The following is a 15,705-nucleotide window of genomic DNA, read 5'->3' as shown; positions in this document are numbered from 1 at the left end:
AATTATTCATAGTTTCCTCATGGACTCCAATGAATAGTACATCAACATTTTCGGTGAAATTCTAAAATCAAATTCCTGGTACACATATGCACTTGAAACCACACTATTCTAATCAAGTAAATTATATGCAAAGATATTCAAGTTTTATATTGGGAAAAATTATTCACAATTTTTTCATAGATTCCAATGTATAATAGATCAACATTTTAGCGAAAATTTCTTGTACACATGTGTACTTGAACCACCCTATTCAAAATACAATAATAAGGTGTTTACAAAATACCGGGATTTATGTCTGAGTACATCGTGCAGCGGAGGTATTGTCCTCGACGCTACGCGTCTCCGACAATACCGAAGCGTACGATGTATGAGGACATAAATGCCGATATTTTGGGAATAACCTTATACACCTTTTTAGTCCAACTATACAAGAAAAACGTGGAAATTAAGCGTCTTTTGGAAGGGCTTTTGGATGCCCGTCGTGCACTGTACCGAGTGATCGCGAGCAGACTGGGAACGCGTTGATCGCGTCCGCTGAGCGCACATAACGAAATTTCAACCCGCGCTGCGTAGAGAACATGGTAGAAATTGTACATCAGCAGCATAATTTGACTCTAATCCACAGGTTTTTGACTGACCATGATTGAATTTGTGAAGTACTGAATGCTATATAAAGAAGTATATATTTTTGTAAAAAATGTAGAATTTTCTCTTCTTTTGGCCCGTGTTGACGTAAAGGTGTTTTGAGGTCAAAGGTCAAATAGCGTCCAATAACACATAAAGTTATTGGACTCCGTGTCTTCTAATAATAATCTTTACGGCCCTGATACGGCTTTTGCGGCCCGAGGTCGTACGGCGGAAGGGCCCGAGCGTGCAAGGGCCCGTACGCCGTACGACCAAGGGCCGCAAAAATCGTATCAGGGCCGTAAAGGTTTTATCATATACCTTATGGAATGATAAATGTGTAGTTTACATAATATTCAACATTGTTTTGGAGATAAAAATGCGTGCGATATCAAAAATTCATCGCCATTTGTGTCAGTTTTTCATTAATGCGATGGCCGCTTCCCGTCGCGGATTGACATACATAATGACGTCATTTGTTTACATGCAGAATTCTAGAACGCGCAAAAAGCAATATGCGTATTATATTACGAAACCAACAGCGATCAAGGCTGAAATGGAGGTGTAAGAAGGACAAAAGCGTGAAGTCAGTTTCTTGTAATTTATAATGAAGAGACACGCACTTAGTATACACAGGATTTCACAAGAATTTAGAAATAAAAGCCGATTTTACCGGCGCGGCTCCACTGTCGCCACGCGCAACTACAATCTGAGCGAGCAGACGTTTTCCAAATCTCGCGCTGGCTTTGTGTACGAATCGAACGTATGTGGATAGCAACGCGGGTAGTAACCAGAATCGAGATAGTTCTGAAATGCACGCGATTGCCCATATTTGGGCACCGGGCCGGGGTGTGATACGTAAAAAAATTGCACGGATCTAAGGGCGCTTTCTCCCATAGCTTTACACAGGCACGTGAATGTAGGTATATGATAAGGAAACTTACTGTACCACGAAGCTCCATAGGTTACAGATGCAGGTGTATAATCAAGTCAATTATACAGGTTCTATATATGCACAAATACTGCAAGTTTTATGTAGGGAAAAGATTATTCACAGTTTTGTTACAGACTCCGATTTACAATGAGTCAATAATTTCGGTGACATTCCAAAATTAAGTTTCTTGTACACATGTGCACTTGTATAATAATCAAGTACGACCACCATGTATGGTAGATTAACATTATCGATGAAATCCAAAAATCAAATTCCTATACATGAATACGCATTTTATGTACCACTTACAGCAAAGTGAATTTATATGAATCATCAAACATATATAAATGTATAGATATGACTTGTTTTTCTTTGGGAAAATGTTAATAATTTATATAAGTATCATATAGAAATGATAACGCGAATTATAATAGGTTAAATTTCCCTGAAAATTTCAGTGTAAGGGTATTTTGGGTAGAAAAGACCAAATACGATATTGATTTGACTGCCCCATGTTTCCATAGTAACCATTTTAGGGGTTGAAAATTTCAGTTTTTCTAATATCCCATGAAAAATTACTTTGATTGATATGAAAATTATCTAGTGGGGGAGTTTTGGTCACAGAACACAAAAATCAGACTTATTTCAATTTTTCAAGTTGCTATGGTAACTATTTCGGGATTGAAAATGTTACTTTTTCCCTAATTCCTATTAAAGAACTATTGATTGATGTAAAAATTGATCATAAGGGTTTTTGTGGTTAGCACACAAAAAAATCACGCTCATTTGAATATGAGATGTTTCCATGGCAACCATTCAGGAGTAAATATTACCAGTTTTTCAAAGATTCTACCCAAAATCCAGCAATCAACAGAATTTGTCATATCAAAGGGATATTTTGAGTTAGAAAGACCAAACGTCCAGTGTAAAAATCCGGTAATCAACAGAAATATTATATCACAGGCATATTTTGGGTTAGAAAGACAAAATATGATATCCATTTTTACTGCCCTGTGTTTCCATAGTAACCTATTTGCGTTTTAAAATTTCAATTTTTTTCCAAATTCCATTAAAAGTAATCCCAGTTACTATGCAAATGCTCTCATAAGTGTATTTATCACAGCATGAACTCCATGTTCCTTTTTGTTTGTGTTGCCATGGTAACCATTTTGGTAACCATCAAGAGATTCCTTTAATTATAACATATGTACTACAGTTTACTTGCATCGACGCGCGCGTACTACCGGTATTTGCACCGCAGTGCAATACCAAAAACATGATGCCATTCCTTTATGTTAATGAGTATTTACCAATTTTTGACCCGGAACTATTTATGTTTGTAAACACAAAAAATGTCGTCTACAAGATTTCGTTTCACTCTGGTTAGATGCTCGTTATAGTAAAATGCACGTCATTACCGATTAAAAACTACGACAAAGAAAATTGCATGTACTTATTATAGTGTGAGGATGATTTTTTATTACCCGGAAGAGCAGTTTGTTTGTCAGCGAAGCCAAAACATTGACAACGGGCGACGTCCGTTTATAGCTCAATGGTTGAATGGTGGATACACGGTGGCCGCCGTACCACGGCGGCCATCATACATCGAAACACACGTAACTGCGGGCGCAGCTGAGCCAATTAAACAGTTAACATTTTCAGAGACGTTTTTGCCAGTAGTTTTCTCACCGGACATTCCCTGTTTACAATAAAAAGTCACTTTTACATGCAGTTTATTCTGTGCTTGTGTGTCCTACACGCTATTGATAACAGAGACTGAGTGAGTGCTTGTGTGCCACGGTGAACACTGAAATTTGATGGTTCGACAAGTTACGTTTGCTGTATCTTACTCTTAAATTTCCCGTAAAAATCTTCGAACTGTTATTTGTATCGATCATTTAGAAGAATTTCAAGCTAAAAATGTGAAAAACTCAAAAGCGTTCAATGTTCAAAGTTCTCTTCGTTTGGTTATCTATGGCTACGTATGTGTGAGCGATCGCAAGCAGAGTTCAAGCCCTCGACGTTCCTCTTGCGTCATCCTTGATAAACAAGCAAACAATAGTTTAGCCAATCAAAATAGAGGGTGTGGCGACGTTGACCAATGAAAAGTGAAATCTGATTCGATGCCTCATTACAGTGATGTCAATGTTATATAACTCCGCAGGGTCGCCCGAAGCTTTGACAGATAAGTAGTACGCACGACTAATCGTCGATTCTCTCGATAAATGATGTGAATAACAGACAGAACATATGTAATAATAACAGAACCCCATGGCCTGTGAGTGCAAGCGCGCCGTACTAGCGGTATTTGCACTCGTGCTGCGGTGTATTCGGCTGTCCTTTCACTCGCTTCGCTCGTGAAAGGACTGCCGCCGAATACACCGCAGCACTCGTGCAAATACCGCTAGTACGGCGTTCCATACCGCTTGCACTCACAGGCCATGGGGTTCTGTCATAATACGCTACAGCTGTAAAATGAAAATAGCCTTGACTGCTATGAAATATTTATCATAGAATTATTTTCGGCTAGCATTTTCGGTTAGACGTGTTTCCATGGCAACAATTTTGGAGTTTAATATATCAGTTTTTGCGTATTTGCGTATTTGACGCAAAAAAAAAAAAAACATTCATTTGGAAACCATGTAGAGTTAATTATTTACCTTCAATTTGCATCCAACCTTTAGACTGTCTGCCTGCTACAGTTGCTGCATGTGTTTTTGGAACACCAAAATAGGCAATTACCTACCAATTTGGCTAGTGATATAGCAACATGCAAAAGTAACTTCCCAAGCCAAACTGTGTTTACTTTTTTAGAGTTGTGAGATGAGATTAATGATAACTCTGCAAGGCTGCCATCTATGTGACTGTTATAAGATATGTATGGCTACCTGCCCTGCTCAGTTAGGCTTGATTTCCCATTTGACATGACAGTGACATTGGTCAAGACATCCTGAGGCATAGAATGGTCATGACGTGCTACTTGTCACCACATCACTCATGAAAATAACTTCTGTAATCCACAGATCATTCACTGAGGTCATTGAGTTCTGTTATATTATGCTCTGAGGATGAATGGTTTCAACAGTTCATTATTTGCAATGTCCGTAACTGTTTATTGCATTTACACAGAATAATAGCAATAGAGGCAAATTAATTGTACTTTTTTCTTAGTATTGGAGAGTTTTAATAGTTTGATCAAGCACTTTGGTCATGTATCACACTTGGTATTATGCTGCACCAGCCTCCCTGAACATTTGCTCAAAAATAAAGGGAATTGATAATTCAAGTGCAGAGGTCATGAGTTGGTGAATGCAATTCCAATTCTTCGCATTTCTAATTCTGTTCTTTCTCCAGTGAACGCGTACACCCAGGTGGTCAACATCATCCATTCTTCTGCTGCCAGCCCTGCTTTTGTGTACCATGATTGTAGAGGATGCCTAATCCCTCCCTCTGCTAATGCCATGTCTCGGAAATTTCATGCTCTGATTTGTGCAGTTGGCTTCCCCCAGGATTGTTCCTTTCATAGCCGCAGGAGAGGCGGTGCCTCTCTGTCAGCTGCAACGGGAGTTACTGACTGTCTCGTCAAAATTATCTTTTGATAAAAGGTACGTTTATTTCTTATTTAACGCAACTTTCTAAAAGAGTGGTACGTGAATGTTTTTACAGCAATAAAGGAACAAGGATGACAAACAAGGCCGTCTTAGATATTAAATTATACATGTAGATGTACTCAGTGCGTAATGTCTAATGTATAACGTTGTCACGGTCAGCAAATCATGACGTCATACATCACTTTTCGCTCTGATTCAGATTTAGACACACTCCAGATTTCACGGAGATTTCGCACTCAGAAAGTTTACCTATTCAATCATACTGCACAACACAGACTGATCTGCTTAGTGTAACTATGACCTAATCATTGAATATAATCATTTTCCTGTCAAACAACAAAAAGACACAACAACCTACAGGACTCAGCGTGAACAGTCGACGCACATTTGGAATATTATTCGGAGTACTTCGCCTGTCAATATGCATTATATGCCTCCATGGCGACCGCATTAGATTATATCACGCAATGAATGTAACGTGCATCATAGTATGTTTTTCTTTCACCTAGTTTGGTAAAAATTGATCCAGGCATTTCTAAGAAACAGACACACGGACGAAAAGAGCCAATCCCCCTAGAATTCGTCCGAGAAGACTAATCATCGCGGACAATATTTTCATTCTTAGCTTCCGAATATTGTAAATACCGTGGCTGTCATACAGTACTGAACATTGTACGTATGAATTTGAACCCAAGTACACGGAAAAATGACATTTGAGCCTAATATTTATGGTTTGAAAATCCAAATAGCAAAAACTGACTATGCGATCTTGCTTTCATACGTCTTTAACACGGTCATTCTTCCACATATTGCCACAAAACGAACAAACCGAACTAAAATTAGTTCAACCGCACACACTATTGGAATATCAGATCAAAGGAAAGCACATCATTTTTCTTCCGCTGTGTTCTTGCCTTAAAAAGTATCTTATGTAATATTTAAGCAATAAAGCACACCCTGCGATGGTATACCACGAGATTTTGACCAGTTCACGACATACATGCACGAGCTATCGCTCGTGCATATATGAAGTGAACTGGTCATAACCGAGTGGTATACCGTCGCTGGGTGTGATTTATTGCTATTATATCATAACAGTATATTGAAATTATGGCATGGAATGTCAAATATGGACAGCCGTGGTGTATCGCCAATATACCACGGTTCTTTTCACGCCTCGACCAATCAGATCACTGTATTTGCGCCATCAATATACTGGTATGATATAATACCTTATAACTCAGGAAAGCAGACTGCTAGTGAAAATATCAGCATATTGTATGATGGGAACACCTGTCTAATTGAAGTGTACGCAGCAAACCTGACTTATGACTGTCGGTAAATAATATTTTTGTTTGGCATAATAGCATCAACACTACGCAGTGCTGAGAAAAGTGACATTATCTGACAATACATGGTATAGGTAGATTAGTCGACAGAACCTGTGGCAAAACCTTTGACACTGTAATCCCTCTAGGTTACCTCAGTTGTTGCTAACACATTTGATCTTGGCCACAGCCTAAATCAAATGAGTGATTTATGTGAAAGAGTCAATGGAACTGACTTTTTGAATAGAAACAAGTTACGTTTACCCTAATTGTAAATTTTTCTACTAAGTATGGTACTTATTTTCGGTACTGCACTTCTTTCTGTTTCTCACGCTCATTAGACGACTAGTGATAAAAATGTTGAGAACAGATATCAGTGTCAAGTTTTGTTGCCTTTATAGAATATCATATAGCTAACAACTTATTTTAAGATCTAGACAATTTTTTCACATTTCCCCAAAATTTTAGTCAAAAATTGTTTCCAATGAAAAGTTACGTCCATTTAGTCCAAAATTATCAGAAAAATTACAGAAAAAATCATAAAAATCGGTAAAATGTAACACTGAAATTTTGATAGGAAAAATCACAGCGCTCGAAGGGTTAAACTAGTAGTCAAGAATTCTTAAATTTCCAGAACACAACTCTGAAATCTACCAATGCATTGACTGAAGTGCTGTCCCGTAAGACTGAGACCTTTTATGGTCATTGTTCTGTACACTTGAAAGTGCCTGTTGACAGATGCCACACAGGGTGACAGACCACAACAATTGTTCGCATTTCTATTTTTGCCAGGAGAAACAGGCAAACTTACCTTAGCTCTGAGAGTCAAGTGAAGGCTTGCTCTTGTTTTTATAAGCTGTGAAAGGAAAGTTGACTTTCTATGGTGTACACATGAAAATGAGATACTGGGTGCCGCAAACATTGACCTTGCCTGATTTTTTGACTCAGTGAAGAATTTTTGTAAGACAGATGAAACATCAAATAAAATGTCAACGGTAAAATCTTCACAGCTTAAGGTAACACTGACATCGTTCAAACAAATTATGTGTAACGACAATTATATTTCAGGGTCAGTTTATCATCCACTCATCATTATGGGCAAATCGTAGTCATTACCAGATCAATGTATTTCATGGTCAGCTTATCATCATCACTCCCATTCACGGACAAATCATAGCATTCATTGTCAGATCACTGGATTTCATTATGGTTAGTGTAGGATCAAACTCTTACTTAGCACGGGCCCCTAGGGGCTGGACCCCTGGACACTCGTCTGCGACTAAAGATGTCGCTTGATTTCTGTTATCAAGTAATCTTGCAATGTCTATTCAAAACGCACTGAACTTGACTTTTAGCGAGGCTCATGAATGTCAAAATATTGATCAGGTGAAATATATACACCATCACCTGTTCATAAGGGGATACAAAATAAATCGTTATAGCAAGAGCGAACACCTTTCATGTTGCCTTTCAAATATCTTTCATACAGTATACCGTTGAACAGTGCATTTCCACCGACTTTGATGATAAACTCGGCTATAGTTTGCTGCTCCTTCACAACACAGCCCGAACAAACATCAATCCCACTAAAAAGCAGAGAGCTATTCAAATTCACAGGCACAATTCATCGTATTATATTTATTGCTATTGTAGGAAATGTATTTACAATTAAACGAGTTAAATAAACATCAGGCAAATCATGATAATATATAACCGTGACGTCATCAAACTGACATTTGTCGTAAAATGATTAAATAGACCTGTAGGTTTCATGTGGAGAAATTACACAGTCAAGATTTAGAATAAAGAAATATTACAAGCTTTTGTTTGGGGTTAATGATTGACAAACAATTTACTTTGACCATCCCTTCCTCGGGTATGTTTGAAAACTTTCTCTGAATTGATATCCCTGATTTGACAAAAGAGTGTAGCGATGAGAAAAAAAGAACATTTAACGGAAGAAAGTTCTTCACACACGTTAGCACAGTCTGTCTCTGCGTTGAGCTTCTTCTTCTGAACTGTTGATAAATTTTGCAGTATTTTTGCTTTGTCTGGAAAATGCGTCTGTTTGTCTACTCTCAAAATCACGTCAAACTGACTGGTGTTTAACTTACGAACGCAGTCTTTATGTATGTAATGCCAAATGGCCTCGTTAACAACTTAATTCCAGTCTGTAAGGACATCATTTACTTGCCAACACTATTGTCAAATATTTGGGCAAGGCTGACATCTCGCATTACAACAATCTTCAGGGAAGAGAACAAGAAATTGTATTTGTGGTATAGAACAAAAATACTGACTATACAGAAGTTACAGGCACAGTCTCTTTAAAGTACGCCAAAAGAAATTAGAATTAAAATCCCTTTCCCCGGTTGGATAAATATTTTTGAAATGCCAAATCCGTATGCCTTCCAACGGCAATTAAATCGAATAATATACCTGAATATATATTGAAGGATTTGAAAAAGCGAGAAGGATTGAAAGATGGTGTACGCAATGTGAGAATTATGGTGATTCTAAAAATACAAAGCCGACATCAATGTGAATGCCTATGATTTAACATATAAAGCAAACAGATGCATCTCCGTGGTAGGTTCGCACGATGATACATGAGGTTCTTTTCACTGGAGGATGATAATTATATTAGCAAAGTTATCTACATTCTATGTTTTACAGAATACGTATCACAATTCGATGTCACAGATTGACCAGGGCTCTGGTATCAGTTATCATGGTCCCCGAATGGTTTACCACATAGAGCTTGACTTACGTTTTTACGCTTACAACATTTTTACAGTAGTCATATGTGTTTTTGCTTCAGTTTTATAAGTATATTAACTTCAGTTACTATATAGCCCATACGGGACAGTTAATAAAGACAATATAGGCCGGTATATAAAGGCTGTCATAGCGCTCTGATACACTGGAAGCCTGCACACAGTTATATGGTTTGGGATATTCTGTTTCAGATAAATGAAATACTAGCTGCGTAACACCAATCGTAAATTTTTAAAATGACATGGTTTTTAAACGCCTACATAAAGGTTTCGGTCAAGGCTACACAAAATTCCAAATAACAACACACATTAACTATTGAACTCTACAATTAAATAGGACCTTGAAAATGTTGAAGTCATTTAAATTTATACAGCCAAATAAAACTGTGTAAGATATTAGAAGACATAGTAGCATTTTAAATATAAGATCAACATATTCATATGATCAATAACAGCAATATTTCTACTGGTGTTATGACAGATTTTTTTCAACAAATTTAGTTTTCAGAAGCAATGACCAGGAACACCAAATCAATAAAGAAATCGCCATTGCTCTATCAAACAACTGCATTTCGTCTTCTTTGCTACCATGATCACAAATTTCCCCTGAAACGTGTCGTGTGATTTATATCTCGTAAATATTTTCGACGTTATACAACATGGAAATATTACAACGGCCGAGAAGGACAGCTGTCAGATACGGTGGTGTTTAAGACGATAGTGGTAAAATAAATCACTCAAAATTTTGAACAAATACGCATGAAATGCAAAACAAATGTTCGTTAAAATCATGGAAGAGACAGAAACGCTGTTTAATTATCTGTAAAGTTCAAGCGGAGAGTACATTTACAGAACTGAGGTATAAATGAACTTTGTACTTTACATTTCGACGTAAGTTGGGGAAAATAAATTCATTACGTAGATCATACATTTGATGAATAAAGAATAGTTTCCATTGGTCCCGGCATACCGGGTCACAGATCATTGACAGCGCCACCATTCGGCCTTACTACCACACTGTACACTTCTTGTCGGGGTTCATAGGACTGGAAGCCGGGCACTTGAAGACTTGAGCAAACTCAGGTAGGTTAGAGATTGGTCCCTCGACCCTATAGATAAAACATTATAGATGAGTTTTAGGTAAAGTGAAGAAATTTTGATATAAAATAAATGATGATATTGAAAAAAACGAGTGTCATTTTATCAGGCTCTTGTTTGAGAGTGCATATGCAAACTTAATAAGCATTTGATGAAATACACAGTCCGTGAGAATATTTCCCAAATAGCAATCCCTGACCTCAACCAACCGTTCATCGACCACGTGGCCGTACGTACGGTTCTTCACGTCACCTTGGCAACTTTACGGCCACCATAACAATTGGGCATTTCTTTGCAACAATTTTGAAACTTCATTGCCAAAACTCCTTTGGAAAGGGAGCGTTTTGTTCCAAATGATATGATCTGTTCATAGCAACGTTGAAGGAGCATTACGTTATATAATATTCTCAATGCACCATAATTTACTGTGTTAAGATGTACTGAAGATTACCGTATTGTATTGTAAAAAATAGCGTCAATGATGACACTGTGCTCCTCAGTGCATTTAGCGGTAGGATTTAGCGGTAGGATGCAAGGAGAGAGGTTTGGGGAATGTTGCTGAGAAAGATGCAAAGAAAGGGTTGAAATGTGAAACTGTATAAAACCTATTGTTTTTTTAGCAGTGAGCGTCCAGCTTGGTAAACATGCAACCTTGTACATGAAGGCAAAAAACATAATTTTCACATGTCCACAAACTTGGAATTTGCATAGATGTACATAGATCATCCAAATTGATTTATCTGCAAGATTTTGTATGTTCCTTGCTACAAAATTCTGACCCATTGAATTATAACAGGAAAACATGCACGCATGATTGGACAGTGTGGACGGTGTATTGGATGCACTACATCTGCCGTGATGATGGATTGCCAGACGACCACACTGCATCAAAGAACTGCAGTTTAGAACGAAAATATAATTCTAAACAAGTCATTGACAATGACATAGTAATAGGAGTATTAGTCTTGATGGGGCAGGGAAATGTGGTCATTAAGAAGTATCACTGGATTGATATGTTGAGATCTATGGGCACATAGGTCTATGTCGTTGTTCCCAATTTGAAACACATGAGGCATGTCTAAGTTATTGTTCTAAATTGGGAAAAAAGATCAGACCTGTAGCTGTATTGGCCAGCCAAGAAATACATATGCGCATAATAAATGAGGTACAAGATGTGACATCTTAAGGTCTAATATCCTATCAAAATTGAAGGGTATAGAAGTTGTGGTTACTGAGATATGCATATATATATGTATAATCAAGGTCAAGGGTCATTGAGGTAACGTGACATTTTGAAAAAGAAATGTATTGCTAATAAATCCCTATATGCCAAAAATCAGACCTCTACCTCTATTCGCTTGCCCAGAATTAGATATGTGCATAATAAATGAGGTAAAGCATGTGTTGTCATAAGGTCTTCCATCCTACTAAATATAAGGACATAGCACTTGTGGGACTTATTTATTGACATAAACGTATATTTTAGGTAAAAAATCAAGTTCACATGACATTTTGTCAAAAAATTTCTATCCTATAGTTATCCCTATATATATGAAAAATCAGACATCCAGCTCTATTGGCTTGCTCAGAATTAGATATGCACATAATTAATGAGGTACAGTATGTGGCGTCGTAAGGTCTCCCATTATACCAGATATGAAGGTTGTGGCACTTGTGCTTACTGAGTTATGGACAAATATGATATTTGGGGTCAAAGGTCATTGAGGTCACGTGACATGTTGTCAAAAGAAACTGTATTGCTAAGTTATCCCTATATACCAAAAATCAGACCTCTAGCTCTATTGGCTCGCTCAAAATTAGATATGTGCATAATTAATGAAGTATAATATGTGGCGTCATCCCATCATACCATATATGAAGGTGTAGCACTTGTGGTTACTGAGTTATGGACAAATAACAGGGCCTGAAAATTACGCTTGCCCGATGCCCGGGACAGACTGATTTCTTATACGGACTAGCGCAAAACTAGCCCTCACTTGCCCGCGGGCAGAAAGTTCAGAGTCAACTCAGTGTTTTGCCAAGAGTGCGTTCTTTCGTCTTTTGACGCAAATTAGAAACAATGTCCCCCAAAAGTACCAGACATGGGTCACTCGGACGCACTCAAATCGGGGCTTATTTTTTTCGTCTCAACCGAAAAACTAAAGAAAAATCAGTTACTCTGTTACAGTTTGCGATTTATGGTAAGCAAGTCGATGTGCGTCCACTAGTCACTGGACCCTTGGCAAATGCAGGGCCACGTACTTCTCCACTCATTTTACATGTAAAATGTAACGAGATAATAACCAGACAATGATGTTTGAAGCGGAAGCCTAGATCATTTTAAATAGAACAACTAACTTTTCACCAAACAATTTGGACAGTGAAACAGTGAAGCAAACTTTATTGACAACCACGGTTACTCTACCCAACTAACCTGCTAGCTATATTATAGTACACAGACAGTGTGTACGGAGAATGAAATTTCTAGCCACACTGCACGGAACATCAAACGGCACTATGTGGTGTGATGGAAGCTCACAACTTTACCTAAAAATATCAGTAACTCCAAAATTTTGATGAAGCACTATATCCCTGTCTTTCAAAGTAGTAGAAGGAGTCTCATGCCACTCTTCGATCGTTCGCAGCAAGCTTGTGTAGGTCACCATGCTGAATTCCTTATATGGTCAAGACCCCCTATCTTCATTGTAGCGGACCTTAACAAAAGCCACCTAGCTTGTCAAAGCCGTGGTATGGCAAGTTGCTATTGCTATTATGAAGAGAAAGGAGTTCCTCTCAGATATTTAGCGTTTTCAACCTATTTTCTTTTTGCAATTTCAATGAAAAAGTATCAATCAATTGGCAATTATAAAAAGAAGTGAACTTTACAGCACTAGTGAAAAAACCATGTTAAATGTCTGCATTATTAGACTATTGTCTTCAATCACTTCTACTTTTGTAGTCATAAGTGTGATGAAACATCTTACTAGTAAGCCTTATTTATTTCTGTTAAACACATCTTAATGCGGTAAATGGAAAGAATTCCCATAAACGACGAAAGCATATTAAATAATTTTCATTACAGTAATGTACTTTTTTACAATTATAAACTGTAGATACCACCAATTTGTCACAAACCATTCGAGGTCCCACAATCTTGGTAAGAGCAGAAATCTTTTTTTTTGAAAATTTTCAGGGCAAGTGAGTTTCTGCTACGACAAGTAGAAAAATAGAGGCTACTTGTCCGGGGACAAGTGGATGAAATTAAATTTTCAGGCCCTGAATACGTATATTTGAGGTCAAAGGTCACCACTGTCACGTGACATTTTGTCAAAATGTCTGAGATATCTGTGTGAAAGGATGGACGAACGGATGGACAAACGGACACAATGACCCGGACACCATGACCCAATCTATAAGCCCCCTGGACTTCATCCGTGGGGACTAAAAACTGTGTCACTGCATCCTTTTTGCCCTAGAATACGATGAGAAACTAAATTTTTATTTTCTTGGCCTTATACATGGGCGTCTACGGAGAACTGACTTATACATGGGAGTCTATGGAGAACTGCCTTTACATGGGAGTCTATGGAGGACTGCCTTATACCTGGGAGTCTATGGAGAACTGCCTTATACATGGGAGTCTATGGAGGTGTAAACTAAAAAGTCCTCCAAGTCTAACACGGCCAAATTTGATCGCATTGTGAAACAAATCGACGTGCATCTGTATGGGGTAGGGTACTATCCTTGTGCAAAGTTTGAAAGAAACTGACCAGGGCACGTCTCAGTCTGATGTCTGCGTGAACGGACGGACGGACGTACGCACGCACGCACGGACAGACGGACATGACCCAATTAAATCTATAAGTCTTCCCCGACTTCGTCCGTGGGGACTGACAAACTTTCTTCGTGTCATTGATGGCCTTGATTTCTTTGGATATTGACTGGACACATTTATTAAAGACGTCACTTTAGCTTGTCAATGACAGTGAAATGATTTTTTGCAGAAACTTGATCGGTCCAGCCAAGTACACATGCTTACTCACAACAGCTGGACTGCGATGATCACAACATTGTTTTGTGATATTCCGATACAAAATTAAAATAATTTATTAATATGTCGCATTAACTATAAAGTTGCAAATGTTTCCTTGGGTGTTGAAACATGTTAGCATAGTGTACGTGTTACAAATCAACACACCAAACAGCAATGTTCATGTAAGAGCAACCTGCTTGATTTCCATGGACTTTCTGGTCCGCCCATCACACTGTTATGTCTGTTTCCCCTCTAGCTTCCGAAAATTCTTGGTAAATTTACAAATTCAGTCTCAAAGTTTTAGCCCAGATATATTTTCATTTGATATTTTGATATCATCAAGAAATGTCTGGTGATGTTCACTTCTAGATCATTAAACTGGTGGAATCTACAAAAATATTAAAATCATTCAGAATCACATAATTTCTTGTATAAGTTATAGCAGTTTGAAAGTAGGCCGAATGGGAGTCAATCAAGCTGAATGCCATTTAAATGGGAAGGCAGCAAAATGCCATTTAAATTGGAAGGCAGCAAAATTACCTTTCACCTATTGGACCACCCTAGGTAGTTTCTTGTGAACCATAATTGCGTAATTAGGGGGTCTTCATGCATGACATCACATGATGAGATGACCTAGACTTGACCTTTCAGATAACCTCAGTTTTTCTCCTTTTCCTTTGTATTATGACTCCATTTGTGAAAGTTTCCTTTGAAATAATGGTTTTTACTATCAAACTGAGTAGTTGCAGGCCAAATTATGATACAGCAAAGTAGGTAAAACTTTTGATAGACTCAAGGACGACCCAGGACTCACAGAGGCAAAGCAGGCCTCAGTCATGGACGTTACGTCCATGATGTATTGTAGTATCGAACAGCAACAGTGTTTGTTTTACGTACCAGGGAATTTGTAACTTTGTAGAAAGGAGAGTAAAGTGTTTCAATACATTGCAACTTTGTAGGAAGGAGGATAAACTGTTTCAACATCTCACAACATTTTATTGTTAGGTGTAGTTTTCTGTTGAGGAGGTGCAAGAATTCAATAGCCACTACATTAGCCAAACGGAATTTTTGTAGCCATTTTTAACTTTCTTTCGCATTTGGCGAATTGGCGAATAGGTAGCGGGAGCCCTATCATGCCAATACAGCTCATCTCAGAACCGGACATACTTATATACACACAAGATTTGGCAACACCCTGACAATTAAATAATCTTCAACAGCACTGATTTACATTTACAAATTATTCTATGTGAAGTAATTCTCCAATTGCAGATACTATGACAAGCGTAACATTAGACGA

At 37.9% G+C, this 15,705-nt stretch overlaps 1 protein-coding gene across 5 annotated transcripts in view; it reads right to left on the bottom strand.

Annotated features, from left to right (window-relative positions):
• Positions 1-8,107: 8,107 nt before the first annotated feature.
• Positions 8,108-15,705, bottom strand: part of LOC139136703 (neprilysin-1-like) — a 64,607-nt gene continuing 57,009 nt past the window's right edge. For all 5 annotated transcript variants that reach the window (XM_070704511.1, XM_070704513.1, XM_070704509.1 and 2 more), the window contains exon 21: positions 8,108-10,383. In XM_070704511.1, the coding sequence (XP_070560612.1) occupies positions 10,284-10,383 (100 nt within the window). In that variant the 3' untranslated portion in view covers positions 8,108-10,283. The remainder of the gene's footprint in view (positions 10,384-15,705) is intronic.

This window comes from Ptychodera flava, chromosome 7, assembly GCF_041260155.1.
Source record: "Ptychodera flava strain L36383 chromosome 7, AS_Pfla_20210202, whole genome shotgun sequence".
Classification (NCBI taxonomy): domain Eukaryota; kingdom Metazoa; phylum Hemichordata; class Enteropneusta; family Ptychoderidae; genus Ptychodera; species Ptychodera flava.
This window is presented reverse-complemented; position numbering and strand designations above follow the sequence as displayed.